This window comes from Tarenaya hassleriana, unplaced genomic scaffold (assembly GCF_000463585.1).
Source record: "Tarenaya hassleriana unplaced genomic scaffold, ASM46358v1 Cleome1, whole genome shotgun sequence".
NCBI lineage: Eukaryota > Viridiplantae > Streptophyta > Magnoliopsida > Brassicales > Cleomaceae > Tarenaya > Tarenaya hassleriana.
The window spans coordinates 5,575,428-5,589,270 of record NW_010960187.1 but is presented as its reverse complement, the minus strand read 5'-3'; the positions used below and the strand labels follow the sequence as shown (position 1 = coordinate 5,589,270).

Sequence of the window (13,843 nt, the reverse complement as noted above, 5' to 3'; positions counted from 1 at the left end):
TCGTGTAGTTATTGCTACGGTGTCGGAATCCGAATCAGACAGAAACGATGCTGTAATCTGGGGTCAGTTTTCGATCTTTGATTGCCCCCGTCGGTCTCCATTACTGCTTCTCTTATCATTTACCAAATTCACATCCCCAGAAAAACAAAAATCCTTCCTTTTTCTCTGCGTGGCTTGCGTGTTACTTAATCACTCACGAGGGTGGAGAAAAGGAAAGTGCTTTGGCTTCGGACGAATCTCACTTTGCCAAATTCCACTCCCTGTCTCTAGGGTTACTCTCTGTTGCGATTTCTTCCCCGTCTTTGTATTGCCCATTCGCTCCTCTGCAAGAAGTGAGTTCTTTTTTTTTTTTTGCTCTTGGCTGTTCATGTTTTGCTAATTGAGTATAATGATTTTCGTTCTTTTCTCTTTAGCTCTCTGGATTTCGTTCTTTTGTATGGGGATACATTGAGTCGTAGCTTTGGAAATTTCTTGGGATGTCAAGCAAAAAAGGGAACTTTTTTATTCCCTGATTTGTTTTGACGGTTCTGTTCTTCTTCTGTTTTCTCTTTTCCAATTTTCTGCTCCGAATTTTGTAGTTTTTGTGCCTGTGGAGTTCAATTGATTCGAGTACCGATAAATTTTGAAACTTTGTGTTCTGGGTTTGTTGCGAAGCCTATTCTAGTTTCATATTCTGTATAATTCAAGAAAAATATATTCGTTTTTTTTTTTGGATTCTATGAAGAACCCGGTTTGGTGTTATGGAAAATGGTTCAAAAGCTCGAATCTTTAGAACTGAAACTCCCCAGGATCTTGGTTTTTATAGAGATTTTGACTTGGTTCTTCGCGTAGTCTTATAGTATAACAGCCTTTCATATCAGCTTTCAGGTCAGATTTCAAGTTGCGGAGGAAGAAGTTTATATATATATAAATGGCAACACTTCTGGATATCGGAGTCTCAGCAGGGATAAACATCCTCACCGCCTTCATATTCTTCGTAGTATTCGCGATTCTGAGGCTTCAGCCCTTCAACGACAGAGTTTACTTCTCGAAATGGTACCTGAAACGGCTAAGGAGCAGCCCTACCCATGGCGGCGCCTTTGTGAGCCGTTTCGTGAACTTGGACTTGAGATCATACTTGAGGTTCTTGAACTGGATGCCTGAGGCTCTCAAGATGCCTGAGCCTGAGCTCATCGATCATGCTGGCTTGGATTCCGTCGTCTATCTCCGGATTTACTGGCTCGGGTAATGATTTTACTTTTATGGGTTTTTTTCCTTTCTGGTTTTGCAATCTTGAAAAATTAGAGGTTTCACCGTTTCAGTGTCTAGTTCATGAGCAAGGCTATATATATATATATATATAGCCATACATGCTATATTTAGCATCTGTTATAGGAAAAAAAACTAAAGTTTCTGACTTTGACAGAAACTCGAAACTTGTTGAACTGATTTACTTGCTTCTCAGTGGAGAGCCTGAAGTAAATGAGTTTGAAGTTATATATCTGTGTAGAATATAATCTTGAAACATAGACTGATATTGTAGCTTCAGTTGATCGGCAGAAACATGGGGAAGCAACTCATATATTGTCTTTGTCAACAGTGTTTGTCGGTAATTTTTGTATCGGGTCGGCTTTTCTTGATACAGAGCCGGTGTTTCTTTGTATGCAGGCTTAAGATTTTTGCTCCAATAGCTTTGGTCGCATGGGCGATTCTTGTACCAGTCAACTGGACGAACAACACGTTACAACTGGCGAAAGAGTTGAAAAATGTGACCTCGAGCGACATTGACAAACTATCAATCTCAAATATTGCAGAGGGTTCAGATAGGTTAGTTTGATCGGAACTTTCTCTACTATTTTCGATTTTTTATGTTTCTCCCATGTTTATAGAGTTTTGTCAGGTCAGACCTCAAGCCTTTTTCTTGATATTTTTCCAGGTTTTGGACTCATATTGTAATGGCTTATGCCTTCACCTTCTGGACTTGTTACATGTTGATGAAGGAATACGAGACAATTGCTAACATGAGGCTCCAGTTTCTTGCATCAGAAGGCCGTCGGCCCGACCAGTTCACCGTAAGATCTGTTTTTTCCCCCTCACTTGGATCTTTGCTAGTGAACAACTTGTTTTGCGTGTAAAGTTACTGCCATCGGTCTAATATGATTGGGATTTTCGGTAGGTGCTTGTTAGGAATGTACCACCCGACCCCGATGAATCTATAACTGAGCTGGTGGAGCATTTTTTCCTGGTCAATCATCCGGATCATTACTTGACACATCAGGTAAATTTCATTGGCGAAGAATTATGTGAGTTTTTTTTGGTTGATTTTTGTTACTCATGAGCTGAAAGAAATGACTGAAAACAGACATTGATGAGATTATGGTTTCCCGGTTTGAAGTATGCGGATTACGTTATGCTTCTCGGGTTTATAATTTTTTAACGATTCTGAAAATTCACGCAGGTCGTATGCAATGCAAACAAGCTGGCAGATCTGGTTAAAAAGAAGAAGAAGCTGCAGAATTGGCTTGATTACTACCAGCTCAGATACTCTAGGAACAACACAAAGAGACCTTTGGTGAAGGTACCGAAAATGAAAGGCTCGAAAAACTGACTTTGTTTGCTTGCCCTTTTTCTGTTTAGTGATACTTTTCGCGACAATCGTTGATCAAACAGCTCGGCTTCCTCGGGCTGTGGGGGCAACAAGTAGATGCCATCGAACATTACGCTGCTGAAATCGAGAAGACGTCAAAAGAAGTAAACTTTTCTCTGTTTCCGGTATCTGTTTTCTTTGCCATATGATCATAGACTGTCTCGCTAACCTTTCTTCGTTTTTAGATTGCTGAAGAAAGAGAGACGGTGGTGAATGACCCCAAGTCCATAATGCCGGCAGCTTTTGTCTCCTTCAAGACCCGATGGGCAGCAGCCGTTTGTGCTCAGACCCAACAGACCAGAAACCCGACTGAATGGTTAACCGAGTGGGCTCCCGAGCCACGTGATGTGTTCTGGCCGAATCTTGCAATGCCTTACGTTTCTCTGACTATAAGGAGGTTGATCATGCATGTTGCCTTCTTCTTCCTCACCTTTTTCTTCATGATTCCCATCACTTTCGTACAATCTCTTGCTACCATCGAGGGTATCGAAAAGGTGGCCCCTTTCTTGAAGGTTATTATCGAGAAGTGAGTAACTCCTTCTTTTAACTTTCGTCCCTCCGGTAGAACTTGGCCAGTTGGTTTTTTTTCCTGTACTTTTTGACTCACCTGGCGCTGTTCGCGGTTTTCCTGTAGGAAATTTATAAAATCAGTGATACAAGGGTTTTTACCTGGTATAGTGCTGAAGCTTTTCCTCATATTTCTGCCGACGATACTGATGATCATGTCCAAGTTTGAAGGCTTTACAGCTATATCGATCTTGGAGAGACGGTCCGCGTCTAGATACTACATCTTCAACTTGGTGAACGTCTTTCTTGGAAGTGTCATAGCCGGAGCTGCGTTCGAGCAGCTCAATTCTTTCATCCATCAATCCGCTAGCGAGTAAGCCATCCATCCTTATGGAAGGATTGTTGTTTCGTTTTTTTCTGGATACCAAAATTTTTCACACTTCTCTTCATCTTCGCAGAATTCCCCAGACCATTGGAGTGGCCATACCGATGAAAGCAACGTTCTTCATCACGTACATAATGGTGGATGGGTGGGCAGGAATTGCCGGAGAGATACTTATGCTGAAACCTCTCATAATATTCCACCTCAAAAACACGTTCTTGGTGAAGACGGAAAAGGACAGAGAGGAAGCCATGGATCCTGGAAGCATCGGCTTTAACACGGGCGAGCCTCGTATTCAGCTCTACTTCCTTCTCGGTCTCGTCTATGCATCTGTTACACCCATGCTTCTTCCTTTCATCTTGATCTTTTTCGGCCTGGCTTATGTTGTCTACCGCCATCAGGTAAAATATGATATAACCCATTATGAGTTTCCTCTACCGTGAAAAAAAAACGTTTTTTGTTTTTGTTTTCGGGTTCTTCTAAGACATCGTGTTTTCTCCTCTGAAACTCGTCTCAGATCATAAACGTGTATAACCAAGAGTACGAGAGCGGTGCAGCGTTCTGGCCCGATGTCCATGGACGCATCATCGCTGCATTGATCATCTCTCAGTTGCTTCTATTGGGCTTGTTAGGGACGAAACATGCAGCCATGTCGGCGCCTTTTCTCATCGCTCTGCCCGTTCTTACCCTTGGGTTCCACCGCTTCTGCAAAGGCCGTTTCGAGCCTGCCTTTGTCAAATACCCCTTACAGGTTAGCGAGCAACATTAAACACTTATCCTTTGTGTCCGGGCGTGGAACAGAAAGAGTGATGCTTTCGTATGTTTTTGTCGGTTTTTTCAGGAGGCGATGATGAAAGATACGTTGGAACGGGCACGAGAGCCGAATCTGAACCTGAAAGGTTACCTTCAGAACGCATACATCCATCCGGTGTTCAAAGGCGATGAAGACGACGATGATATTGACGACATGTTCGGGAAATTGGAGGACGAGGCAGTCACTGTGCCGACCAAACGCCAATCGCGGAGGAACACTCCGGCCCCGAGCAGAATCAGCGGCGAGGACTCACCGTCTCTGCTCGGAATCAGTAAAGAGCTATAGGCAGAAAGTTTCAAGAATGTGACATATTTATACACGTATGAATATGTACATATTATGCTATTTGTATTGTACAAATAGAGTAAGAGGATACGGGATACGGTTTCAGTGTGTCTGAATTCCAAATTTCTGTGGTCTTTCTGAAAGAACATCCTTTTACACTGGTGTAATCTTAAACCTCGAGACTGTGTGACTGTTTCAGACATGTCTTGAAGTAACTTGCGAAGACCAAACATTATACGATGTTCTGACAAAAAAAATCCACATGAAATCTTGAATTGTTTTCTTTCTTTGGAGCTCGAGCAAAACTGGGTCAAACCTAACCTGAAACAAAAACCCTAGTTCCATGTCTAGAGAACATCAGAGTTGACAGCAATGTCTTTCCATCCTCTCTGCCGAGCTCGAAGCTCCCACATGAAAGACATCCTTTTCTGCTCGTCGAGAGCTGCTTCCGCCTTCTCACGTGCCTCCTCGCATGTCTCCATTCCCATACTGCATTTATCTGCCTCTTTCTGGTACTGAGACGCGGCTTTCTTAGCGTCTAACAACGCTCTGTCCGCTCGCCACTCGTCTTCTTGAGCCTGCGCCTCTCTCAGCTTCAGTTCTTGAGCCACCATCTCTGTGAAACTTCTCTCGCTCTCTTCGCTTACTTCCAGGTCATGCTTCATGCAATCTGAAATCATCATAGAAACTTACAGATTCCGTAAATTTGCACCATGGGTTCTCAAGTATATGATGAAATATTATATGGAAGCTCATGACTTTTACAGATGGAGAGAAAGGTTTACCCAAGAAAGAGTGGTTGTTCAAACCTGCAGAAGAAACGTAAACGACGTCAGATCTATGGAGAAAGATGAGATCTTTTCGACTGTCTGATTCAATCCAAAGAGAAGAAGATAGTTTCTCTTTCAACAATCTAGAACCATTCCGAATCTTTTCACCAGAAAGATCACACCGATCACGACGACAACAAAACATAGGAAGAGACGAAGAAAGATGGAAGTATGTACCCTCGGGGATGGAGAGAAGAGGCTGAGAAGAACAGTCGCAGACACAAGGAGGGCAAGACGAACGGAGAGAGTGAGCGATGCTCTCGTTGAGATGCCAATACACAGGCGGTCCTGCGATATACACTATGATACACAGTCCCATCATGCCTGTCACCATCTTCGCCGTCTTCTTCTGCCTTCTACTCATCTCTCTCTCTCTCTCTCTCTGTTTTGATTTGTTAAAAATGGTGAAGACAGGGAGGTGGTGATGTCCGTTAACTAATTGGTAACTGATCTCCTTGATATTGGCCTAAAAATTGGATCTTTAAACTCACTTTGAAGACCTTCTTCCCAAGACAGAGTATTCCATTTTTAGCTTTCTAATACACTCAAGTGACTGACACGTCGCTCATGCCTCGTGCTCATTCAAACCACATTCACATTTCCTTGATATATTACGTTTTCTATGTTGGTCAGCGATTTGGAAACGCCGAATGCATTTGATGGTATTAGGTAAACTATATTATATATATATATACATATAAAACTGAAATAACCTTGACATTGAACTTGTAATAGTGAAATACACATGGTGTGCTCGAATCAAAGCACGCTCAGATATTAATTCTCGAAAAATCTTACATATATATATATATACACACTTATCTTATATACGAACGTATGTATGCATGTTATGCCCAACAAAATGGATATTATTATTAATATAATTATTGCCTTAAAACTACAGATATCTCAGTCCACGTCAAAAAAACCTGTTTTATAGGCGAAGCATTTGGTCCGGTAAGAGACTTTTCACCATCTCTCTCTTCACTAGTGGCCACAAATTTTAATTCAGTCTCCGATCGGTTCCTCTCTGTAAGCTCCTAAGGCAAAGATCTGTCTAAGCTCTTTCTCTGAAGCAAATTCTTTCATTTTCGAGATAGCAAAAGCTCCAATCTGGCTAGCAAAGTACTTTTGCCCGTTTGCTTTGGCCCAAATATCCCCATTTGCATCCTGAACAATAATGCACGGGGCCATTTCCATCCCCATTTCTGTCTGAGAGCCTTCAAACCGTTTGGCCGAGGTTCCCACAAGGAGCTCACCCTCGCTGTTAATACCAACCGCTGAGATAGTTCTTTGCGCATTCTCATTCTGCAATACAAGATGGGATCCAATACACTTGAACAAGTAAACTGACTTCCAAAAGATAAAGGCGATAGAGAAAGTTTTTTTTTTTACCTTTTCTTTCATCCGATCGTACTTTCTTGCCCGACAAATCACCTCCTTTTCCTAGGGTTGCAAATACCACCCCTTCTATAATCATCAAAACGACAAGATCAACCCGGCCGGAGATGCTCCGTTTTCCGGTGAGTCTCGGTGGTCCACGCGGCATTCTCACTAAGGCGACAAGCTCCTTCGTACTCCCCCCGCCGATGAACACCCTGTGGCTGTCGACGAGGTTGACTTCTTCTCGGAGAAGAGAGATAGGGTTTCACGTAATAACATGGCCGACGATGACGATGACGACGACAATAGGGTTCACGCTAAAATGGAGATTCCACGGGTCGAAGATGATGATCGATCCAGAGATGTAAATGTATGCTTTCTCTATTTACTTTTGTGGATTTCTTGTTTTTTGTTTTTAATTTTGTTTCCAATTTGAGATCTTTCTTATTTGCATTAGTTATGTCAATATATGTATGTATGTATGTATGTATGTATGTATGTATGTATGTATGTATGTATGTATGTATGTATGTATGTATGTATGTATGTATGTATGTATGTATGTATGTATGTATGTATGTATGTATGTATGAGATCTAGAAAATTTATTATGCGATGTGCGTATATATACAGATCGGATTAAATCTTCTGACGGCAAATATGGGAAGCGACGAATCAACGGTGGACGATGGACTGTCGATGGATATGGAAGAGAAACGCGCAAAGTCTGAGGTAATTTTACTAATTAATTGATTGATACGGACTTTTCTCTTTATTGCTAACAACCAAATCGTTGAATATTCAAACCTGTAACCACACTTTTGACCGATCATTTACACGTTTTTGAGACGTTAATAATATGTAGCTGAGTGAGTATTACAATAAATTTGGATATATATATATATATATATATATATATGCATATAATGAAAAGAGTTATGATGTTTGGTTCGGGGGATTAAACGAAAGAGCAGATGGTGCAGTTGCAAGCAGAGGTACAGAAGATGAACGCAGAGAACAAAAGGCTAAGGGAAATGCTAAGCCAAGCAAGCAGCAATTACAGCTCCTTGAAGATGCAACTTGTCGCTGTCATGAGGCAGCAAGAACATCGTAACTCCTCCCATGACCATCTCCTCGTACGTGTACTCTCTATATATAAAAGCCTTAATTAGACCATACTTTGAGGGTTTCACGTGGCCATTAATTTCGAACGCCAGTAATTGAAGAATATTTCGAATTTGATTTGAAAGTTTGAGATTTTGCATAATCTATGTGAAGATGACATTTTTTTCATGGGTCTTGTAGATTATTCAAGAGACAAGGTTTGATACCAAATATGGTGATCGAAAAACATTGTAACTGTGTATGTGTATATAAACACGGATAGGATAGAAAACGAATGTGTATGCTTGACATATGCACAAAGAGCTGTGCTTTTGCACGGTACATCCAACTGACGCCGAAATTGAAACAAGGGTTCGGAGGGAAAATCGGACGGCAGCAGGAACAGGCAGGAGCCGCCGCCCGTGGTGCCAAGGCGGTTCATTGATCTTGGACCATCGTCTGAGCACGACACCGACGGGTCTTCTGAGGAGAGGACGAGGGTGCGTTCGGGTTCTCCGTCTGGCGGAAAGAGGTTGATTGGGAGAGAAGAAAGCCCCGAATCCGAATCAAACGGCTGGGGAAACCCTAACAAAGTCCCCACTCGTAATAACCCCACCGCCAATGTCATTAATGGTAACGTCGACATGGATCAGTCCTCGGCAGCTGAAGCCACTATGCGGAAAGCTCGTGTATCAGTTCGTGCCAGATCGGAAGCTCCTATGGTATTCCTATGGCTTGGCATGCCACGCAGAAAGTTTGAATCTTTTGTAAATTCTTGGGAACTAATACAAGAAAGATTTGTATGGTAGATGGGCGATGGATGTCAATGGAGAAAATACGGTCAGAAAATGGCGAAAGGGAATCCATGCCCTCGAGCTTATTATCGCTGCACCATGGCAATCGGTTGCCCCGTCCGCAAGCAAGTACGATTACCTTTCATTCTAATCTCTCGTATTATATATATATATAGATAGATAAGTCTTTAATTATCAAAAGTTTGGGACATTACAATGGCATATACAACAGGTTCAGCGTTGCGCAGAAGACAGATCTATCCTCATTACAACCTACGAAGGTAATCACAACCATCCACTTCCACCAGCCGCAATGGCCATGGCCTCAACCACAACAGCCGCCGCCAGCATGCTTCTATCAGGGTCGATGCCGAGCCATGAAGGCCTCATGAACCCCACGAACCTCCTGGCTCGAGCCATCTTGCCATGCTCCTCAAGCATGGCCACTATCTCTGCCTCCGCACCTTTCCCAACCATCACACTAGACCTCACCACCAACTCAGCTAACACAGGCAACAGCCCTAACGCAAACGCAAACAACCCTTTGCTGCAATTCGTGCAACGCCTCCCCGGTTTGGCTGCTGCGTCTGCGTTGAACCCATCGGGCTTGAGCCAGGCCATGTATTATCACAATAACCAGCAGTCCAAGTTTTCCGGTCTGCAGCTGCCGGCGATCGCCTCCGATCCCAACTTGGCCGCTGCTCTCGCGGCGGTCATCACGTCGATCATTAACGGTAGCAATAATAACGTTACGTCGACGAGCAAAGGTGACATTATGGAATGAGAGCTTTGTGTCGGTTTATATATTTCCCCGTCCTTTCTCTATGTTTTTTTAGATTTGTTGTTCTGTAATTACGTACTTTTATATGCTTTTGGTACGCGAGCAACAAAAAATGCTATGAGCATTCCTCTCTCTCTTTAAAAAATTTAAGCTTTATACATTATAAAAGACTTCAAATCTAGAGCTGATTATAAAAAAAAATCGTATCCGAAATCATTTAAGCCACATTATTTCCCCATTTTGGACATGCTAAGCATATGGTTAGGATGAAATATTTTTCTTACTTGAGTTTGTTTCTTATGAAGAACCACTACAACTGTACAATCTCGCACAAATTCAAAGAAGGAGAAACTTTGATTGAAATTCCCAAATTATGGGGATCGAAACGAAAATAAGGTGTAATATAGGGGCGGAAGTGAAAAGTTGCACTCTTCCTGAAACGGCTTTGCTTTGTTGTGCACGTATAGGTCCATCAACGTGAAGGGCTGCTTGTGACACAAGTATACGTTAGGGATTTATTTTCTTTTTGCACCAAAAAGACAACTTATAAACCAATAATACAAATAGACAAAGCAAATTAATAAAGAAATGGAAAATGAAAATGCGTTTTCGAGTTAATTATTTTAAAACAAGGGGGAAAATGGAAAATATTTTGCAACTGATTCTAACAACTGATGCATGTACCCAACAGTTGGTGGCTGAGAGGTGATTATCTTCAAGATACTGGATTCGATTCCAGTGGTGGGGAGGAATATAATTTCTAAACTAAAATGATCCATATATAAAGACTGGTCCCGAACCTAGGGTGGATGTAGTCGGGTCGAACAACCATCCTGGTTATCAAAAAATAAAAAACAACTGATGCATGTGATGCAAATTCTTAAAGTACAGGTCTCAAAATGTAAATTATCTATAATATGGGGGCGAAGGCGTTGTTGATCTGAAAGATCGCAAATTCCGAAAAATTTGAAGTTGCGGGCCAACAGATGTGTTATCAATTGATCGAATTTTTTAAAACTTTTTCTATTCATACTTAAAATAATCAAATAATATTAAACAAACAAAACAGGATTAAGATTGCGCCTTTGTTCACTGTTGTCTCTGTCTTCTACGTATAAATAAATCCCTTCGTCTTCTGTCTCGTCAACTTCGCAAGAATCGTACACCCACATTGTTTTAGCCTTTTAGGTGAGTTTTTTTTTTTGAAGAAAAAAGAGGAAAAAGTTCATGGCTTTTTAAATGATGCCATTTTCTCCCCTGTTTTTTGATGGTATATTCTCTGATTTCATGGCATGTAAGCATCGATTTTTCCCTCTTTTGTCTGTTCCTCGCGACGTTTCCTGGCTTTGGGCTTTCGGATTTGAGATCATTTCTGCTTTGAACAAAAAAAAAAAACTGTAACATTTGTCGCAGTTTCTTATTGGAAGTAAAAACTGTTGGCTTTTCGACTTGCTAGATCCTTTTTAGGGTTTGATTTTGAAGTAAGTTTTGGAGATGGGAATCTGGGCTTTGGTCGTATGAGTAGGAGAAAGGTAAAAGAAAGGGATGAACTTGAGCCCATTGAAGTATCTATGTGGGGATCATCACCTGTGTGTATGGTCGCTCCAGAATTTTCCCGGAAAATTCAGATGATAGAACATGAATTTGAAGCCCGAATCTTTATGTTTTTTTTTTAAAGTTTTGTTTAATCAAATCCTGCGCGTTAGATTTCTTTGATCAGAATCAGTGTCCACATTATCTTTCCAAAACGATTATTTCATGTTTGAGCCCATGTTGCGTAAAGATCGGGAACAGACAGAAGAACGCAAACCTGTCTTGTTGCGTGCTCTTCGCAAAATCTGTTTGCGAAATGATTTCCTCATGTTCTTTTTAAGATATCATTCTATTGAAAGAGTTCAGCTTTATGACACATTTAACTCACACAATCTGTAAGATTGCTATATCAATGGTATCTGTATCTCCTGGTTGCTGCTGTAATCTTTCTCGTATCTAACATCCTTATCCCGACATGAGGATTGGTAAATGATTAAGACAGGTTAATATGGGAACTTCTCTTCGATCTTTGCTGCTGCCTCTGTTGGTGTCGTTCTTGTTTATGTCCTTGGCCTCGTCCGGGAAAAACGATGATGGAATGCTGAGAATTGGATTGAAGAAGATCAAATTGGACCGCAATAACTGGGTTGGTTTGAAGAACTGGTTGTTGGCTCCAGGAGCTCGTCACCGAGATTATCGAATGAGCAATGGAGCTGCCGATATTGTTGCACTCAAAAACTACTTGGATGCACAATACTATGGCGAAATTTCGGTTGGTACCCCGCCTCAGAAGTTTGAGGTGATCTTTGACACTGGTAGCTCAAACCTATGGGTACCATCTTCTAAATGCTACTTCTCGGTATGTGGTTTGATTCCAGTGAAGCCTTTATGATATATAGAAACGCTAATTTCTCGTGAAATGGATTATCGAGAGTGATAACTTTTCATTTTTTATATTTTTAGATTGCGTGTTTCTTCCACTCGAAGTTCAAGTCCAGCGAGTCAGAGACGTACAGAAAGAACGGTTTGTTTCTCTCCACTCGTGCTGTCGTGGAACTATCGATATGAAACTTTTGTTGTATCAGTTGAACTTCTCCTCGGCAATTTGATTCTTGAACTTTGATGTTCTGTTGTGTTCTGTATTGATTCTTTGAGCAATTGATGTGTATGAAGACCTTGTTATGATTTATGCTCATCTTGTTTCCAGATGATCTGACATTAGATCGTTAAAATTTACAGGAAAACCTGCTTCGATCCGTTACGGGACAGGTGCTATTTCCGGTTTCTTTAGCAACGATGACATTACAATCGGAGACTTGGTTGTCAAGAACGAGGTAAACCATAAATCTTGATTCGTCCACTTCGTCTACATCCACTGTTCTTGAATCCCTGTAGTTTCTTGCAATCATACACACATTTCGGGCATGAGTAGGAATTCATAGAGGCGACTAGCGAGCCGGGAATCACATTCGTGATGGCAAAGTTTGACGGTATCCTCGGGTTGGGGTTCCAAGAGATTTCTGTGGGAAATGCAACTCCAGTTTGGTATATGCATCTTCGTTCTTGCTGAGTTTTGAGCTAGAAATCTTTGACGAAACAAGCTGAATTCCGACAGTAAGAACTGAATGTTGCGTACAGGTATAACATGGTAAAACAAGGACTGGTTAAGGAGCCGGTTTTCTCGTTCTGGTTAAACCGAGACACGGATGACGAGGAAGGTGGTGAGATCGTCTTTGGAGGCGTTGATCCCAAACACTTTAAAGGGCAGCACACATTCGTCCCCGTGACACGGAAAGGTTACTGGCAGGTCGGTATAGCTTCTGTTTTCTACTCTTTCATTTTGCGGTTCATTGCTCGATGGAATTTGCTTCGCCGCTTTTTCTCTGGTCAATTTCTTTCCGACGTTCTTTGCAAATACGTTTCTCTGTGTGACAGTTTGACATGGGCGATGTCCTCATCGATGGCGAACCAACTGGTAAGCGATGATGCTTCAGGTTTCTGCACTTTCATGACCAAAGAAGGAAAAGAACGAACTCATCCTTTTTTCGATCCAGGTTACTGTGAAGAAGGTTGCTCCGCCATTGCTGACTCCGGAACTTCTCTGCTGACGGGCCCAACGGCAAGAAAGACTTTCATTTTCGTTCTTCAGAATTCTTGAAAATGTTATTTTTCATCTGTATGAAGTCTTGACCTTTCAACAACAAAAAAAAAATTACTGAAATAGAGCGTCATCACGATGATCAATGAAGCGATCGGAGCAGAGGGAGTCGCCAGCCACGAGTGTAAGATGATCGTTGAACATTACGGGAAAACCATCCTGAAACTGCTCCGGGCACAGGTGATCGCTGGTTTTTTTACACTTTGTCCCGAGGGAATTACACGACACAGAGATCCATGACGAACATAATGTGACTGTTTATGAGGAACTTGGTTACAGGTTCACCCATTGAAGGTCTGCTTCCTGATGGGATTCTGCCTTTTCGACCGCACACGCAGTGTTATGTGAGTACCCACATATCGTTTCCGACAATTCTATATCTCAGACTAATGTTTTGCATAGGATATAAACCAGCTTAAACTGGTAAGAAAACGAAGAAATTGAATGATGGGTTTTAACAGAAGAGGAACTCGCCACTGACTGAGAAATTGAATGATGTTTCTGGTGCAGACCGGACATAGAGATGGTCGTGGACAAGAACGAGGAGAGAGTGTCCGGCGGTGAGAACGGCTTGATGTGTGTTGCATGCGAGATGGTGGTTGTCTGGATGCGGCACGAGCTGAAACGGAACCAGACGGAAGAGGGT

The 13,843-nt window shown here is 41.9% G+C and overlaps 4 protein-coding genes and 1 pseudogene across 10 annotated transcripts in view; 3 read left to right on the top strand and 2 right to left on the bottom strand.

The window, feature by feature from the left end:
* Positions 1 to 45: 45 nt before the first annotated feature.
* Positions 46 to 4,791, top strand: LOC104813388 (calcium permeable stress-gated cation channel 1). 2 transcript variants are annotated; one of them, XM_010540946.1, is made up of 12 exons: positions 46 to 332; positions 868 to 1,224; positions 1,648 to 1,806; positions 1,916 to 2,051; positions 2,156 to 2,257; positions 2,438 to 2,557; positions 2,650 to 2,730; positions 2,812 to 3,152; positions 3,261 to 3,506; positions 3,592 to 3,916; positions 4,033 to 4,266; positions 4,357 to 4,791. In XM_010540946.1, exons 2-12 carry the CDS (start codon positions 911 to 913, stop codon positions 4,612 to 4,614), a joined length of 2,316 nt encoding a protein of 771 aa, XP_010539248.1. In that variant the 5' UTR covers positions 46 to 332; positions 868 to 910; the 3' UTR covers positions 4,615 to 4,791. The 2 variants fall into 2 exon arrangements, with proteins under 2 accessions (XP_010539248.1, XP_010539247.1); XM_010540945.2 differs by having other exon boundaries at positions 47 to 332; positions 861 to 1,224.
* Positions 4,792 to 4,926: 135 nt separating this feature from the next.
* On the bottom strand, positions 4,927 to 5,882 carry LOC104813387. Its single transcript, XM_010540944.2, has 3 exons — positions 5,622 to 5,882; positions 5,400 to 5,423; positions 4,927 to 5,284 (listed from the first exon to the last, which is right to left on the bottom strand). The coding sequence occupies exons 1-3, from the start codon at positions 5,806 to 5,808 to the stop codon at positions 4,962 to 4,964; spliced, it is 534 nt and encodes a 177-aa protein (XP_010539246.1). The 5' UTR covers positions 5,809 to 5,882; the 3' UTR covers positions 4,927 to 4,961.
* A 570-nt stretch (positions 5,883 to 6,452) lies between these two features.
* On the bottom strand, positions 6,453 to 6,851 carry LOC104824945 (heat shock 70 kDa protein, mitochondrial-like). The gene is made up of 2 exons (XM_010557147.1): positions 6,840 to 6,851; positions 6,453 to 6,752 (listed from the first exon to the last, which is right to left on the bottom strand). The coding sequence occupies exons 1-2, from the start codon at positions 6,849 to 6,851 to the stop codon at positions 6,453 to 6,455; spliced, it is 312 nt and encodes a 103-aa protein (XP_010555449.1).
* Position 6,852: 1 nt separating this feature from the next.
* Positions 6,853 to 9,638, top strand: LOC104813381 (annotated as a pseudogene).
* Positions 9,639 to 10,609: 971 nt separating this feature from the next.
* Positions 10,610 to 13,843, top strand: part of LOC104813344 (aspartic proteinase A3-like) — a 4,195-nt gene continuing 961 nt past the window's right edge. Inside the window, exons 1-11 of one of the 6 annotated variants that reach the window (XM_010540911.1) lie at positions 10,610 to 10,694; positions 11,538 to 11,898; positions 12,003 to 12,063; positions 12,279 to 12,373; positions 12,472 to 12,584; positions 12,678 to 12,846; positions 12,975 to 13,014; positions 13,094 to 13,158; positions 13,264 to 13,377; positions 13,477 to 13,541; positions 13,708 to 13,840. In XM_010540911.1, coding sequence (XP_010539213.1) covers positions 11,548 to 11,898; positions 12,003 to 12,063; positions 12,279 to 12,373; positions 12,472 to 12,584; positions 12,678 to 12,846; positions 12,975 to 13,014; positions 13,094 to 13,158; positions 13,264 to 13,377; positions 13,477 to 13,541; positions 13,708 to 13,840 — 1,206 coding nt within the window. In that variant the 5' untranslated portion in view covers positions 10,610 to 10,694; positions 11,538 to 11,547. The other 5 variants (XM_010540924.2, XM_010540916.2, XM_019201849.1 and 2 more) reach the window with 5 other exon arrangements.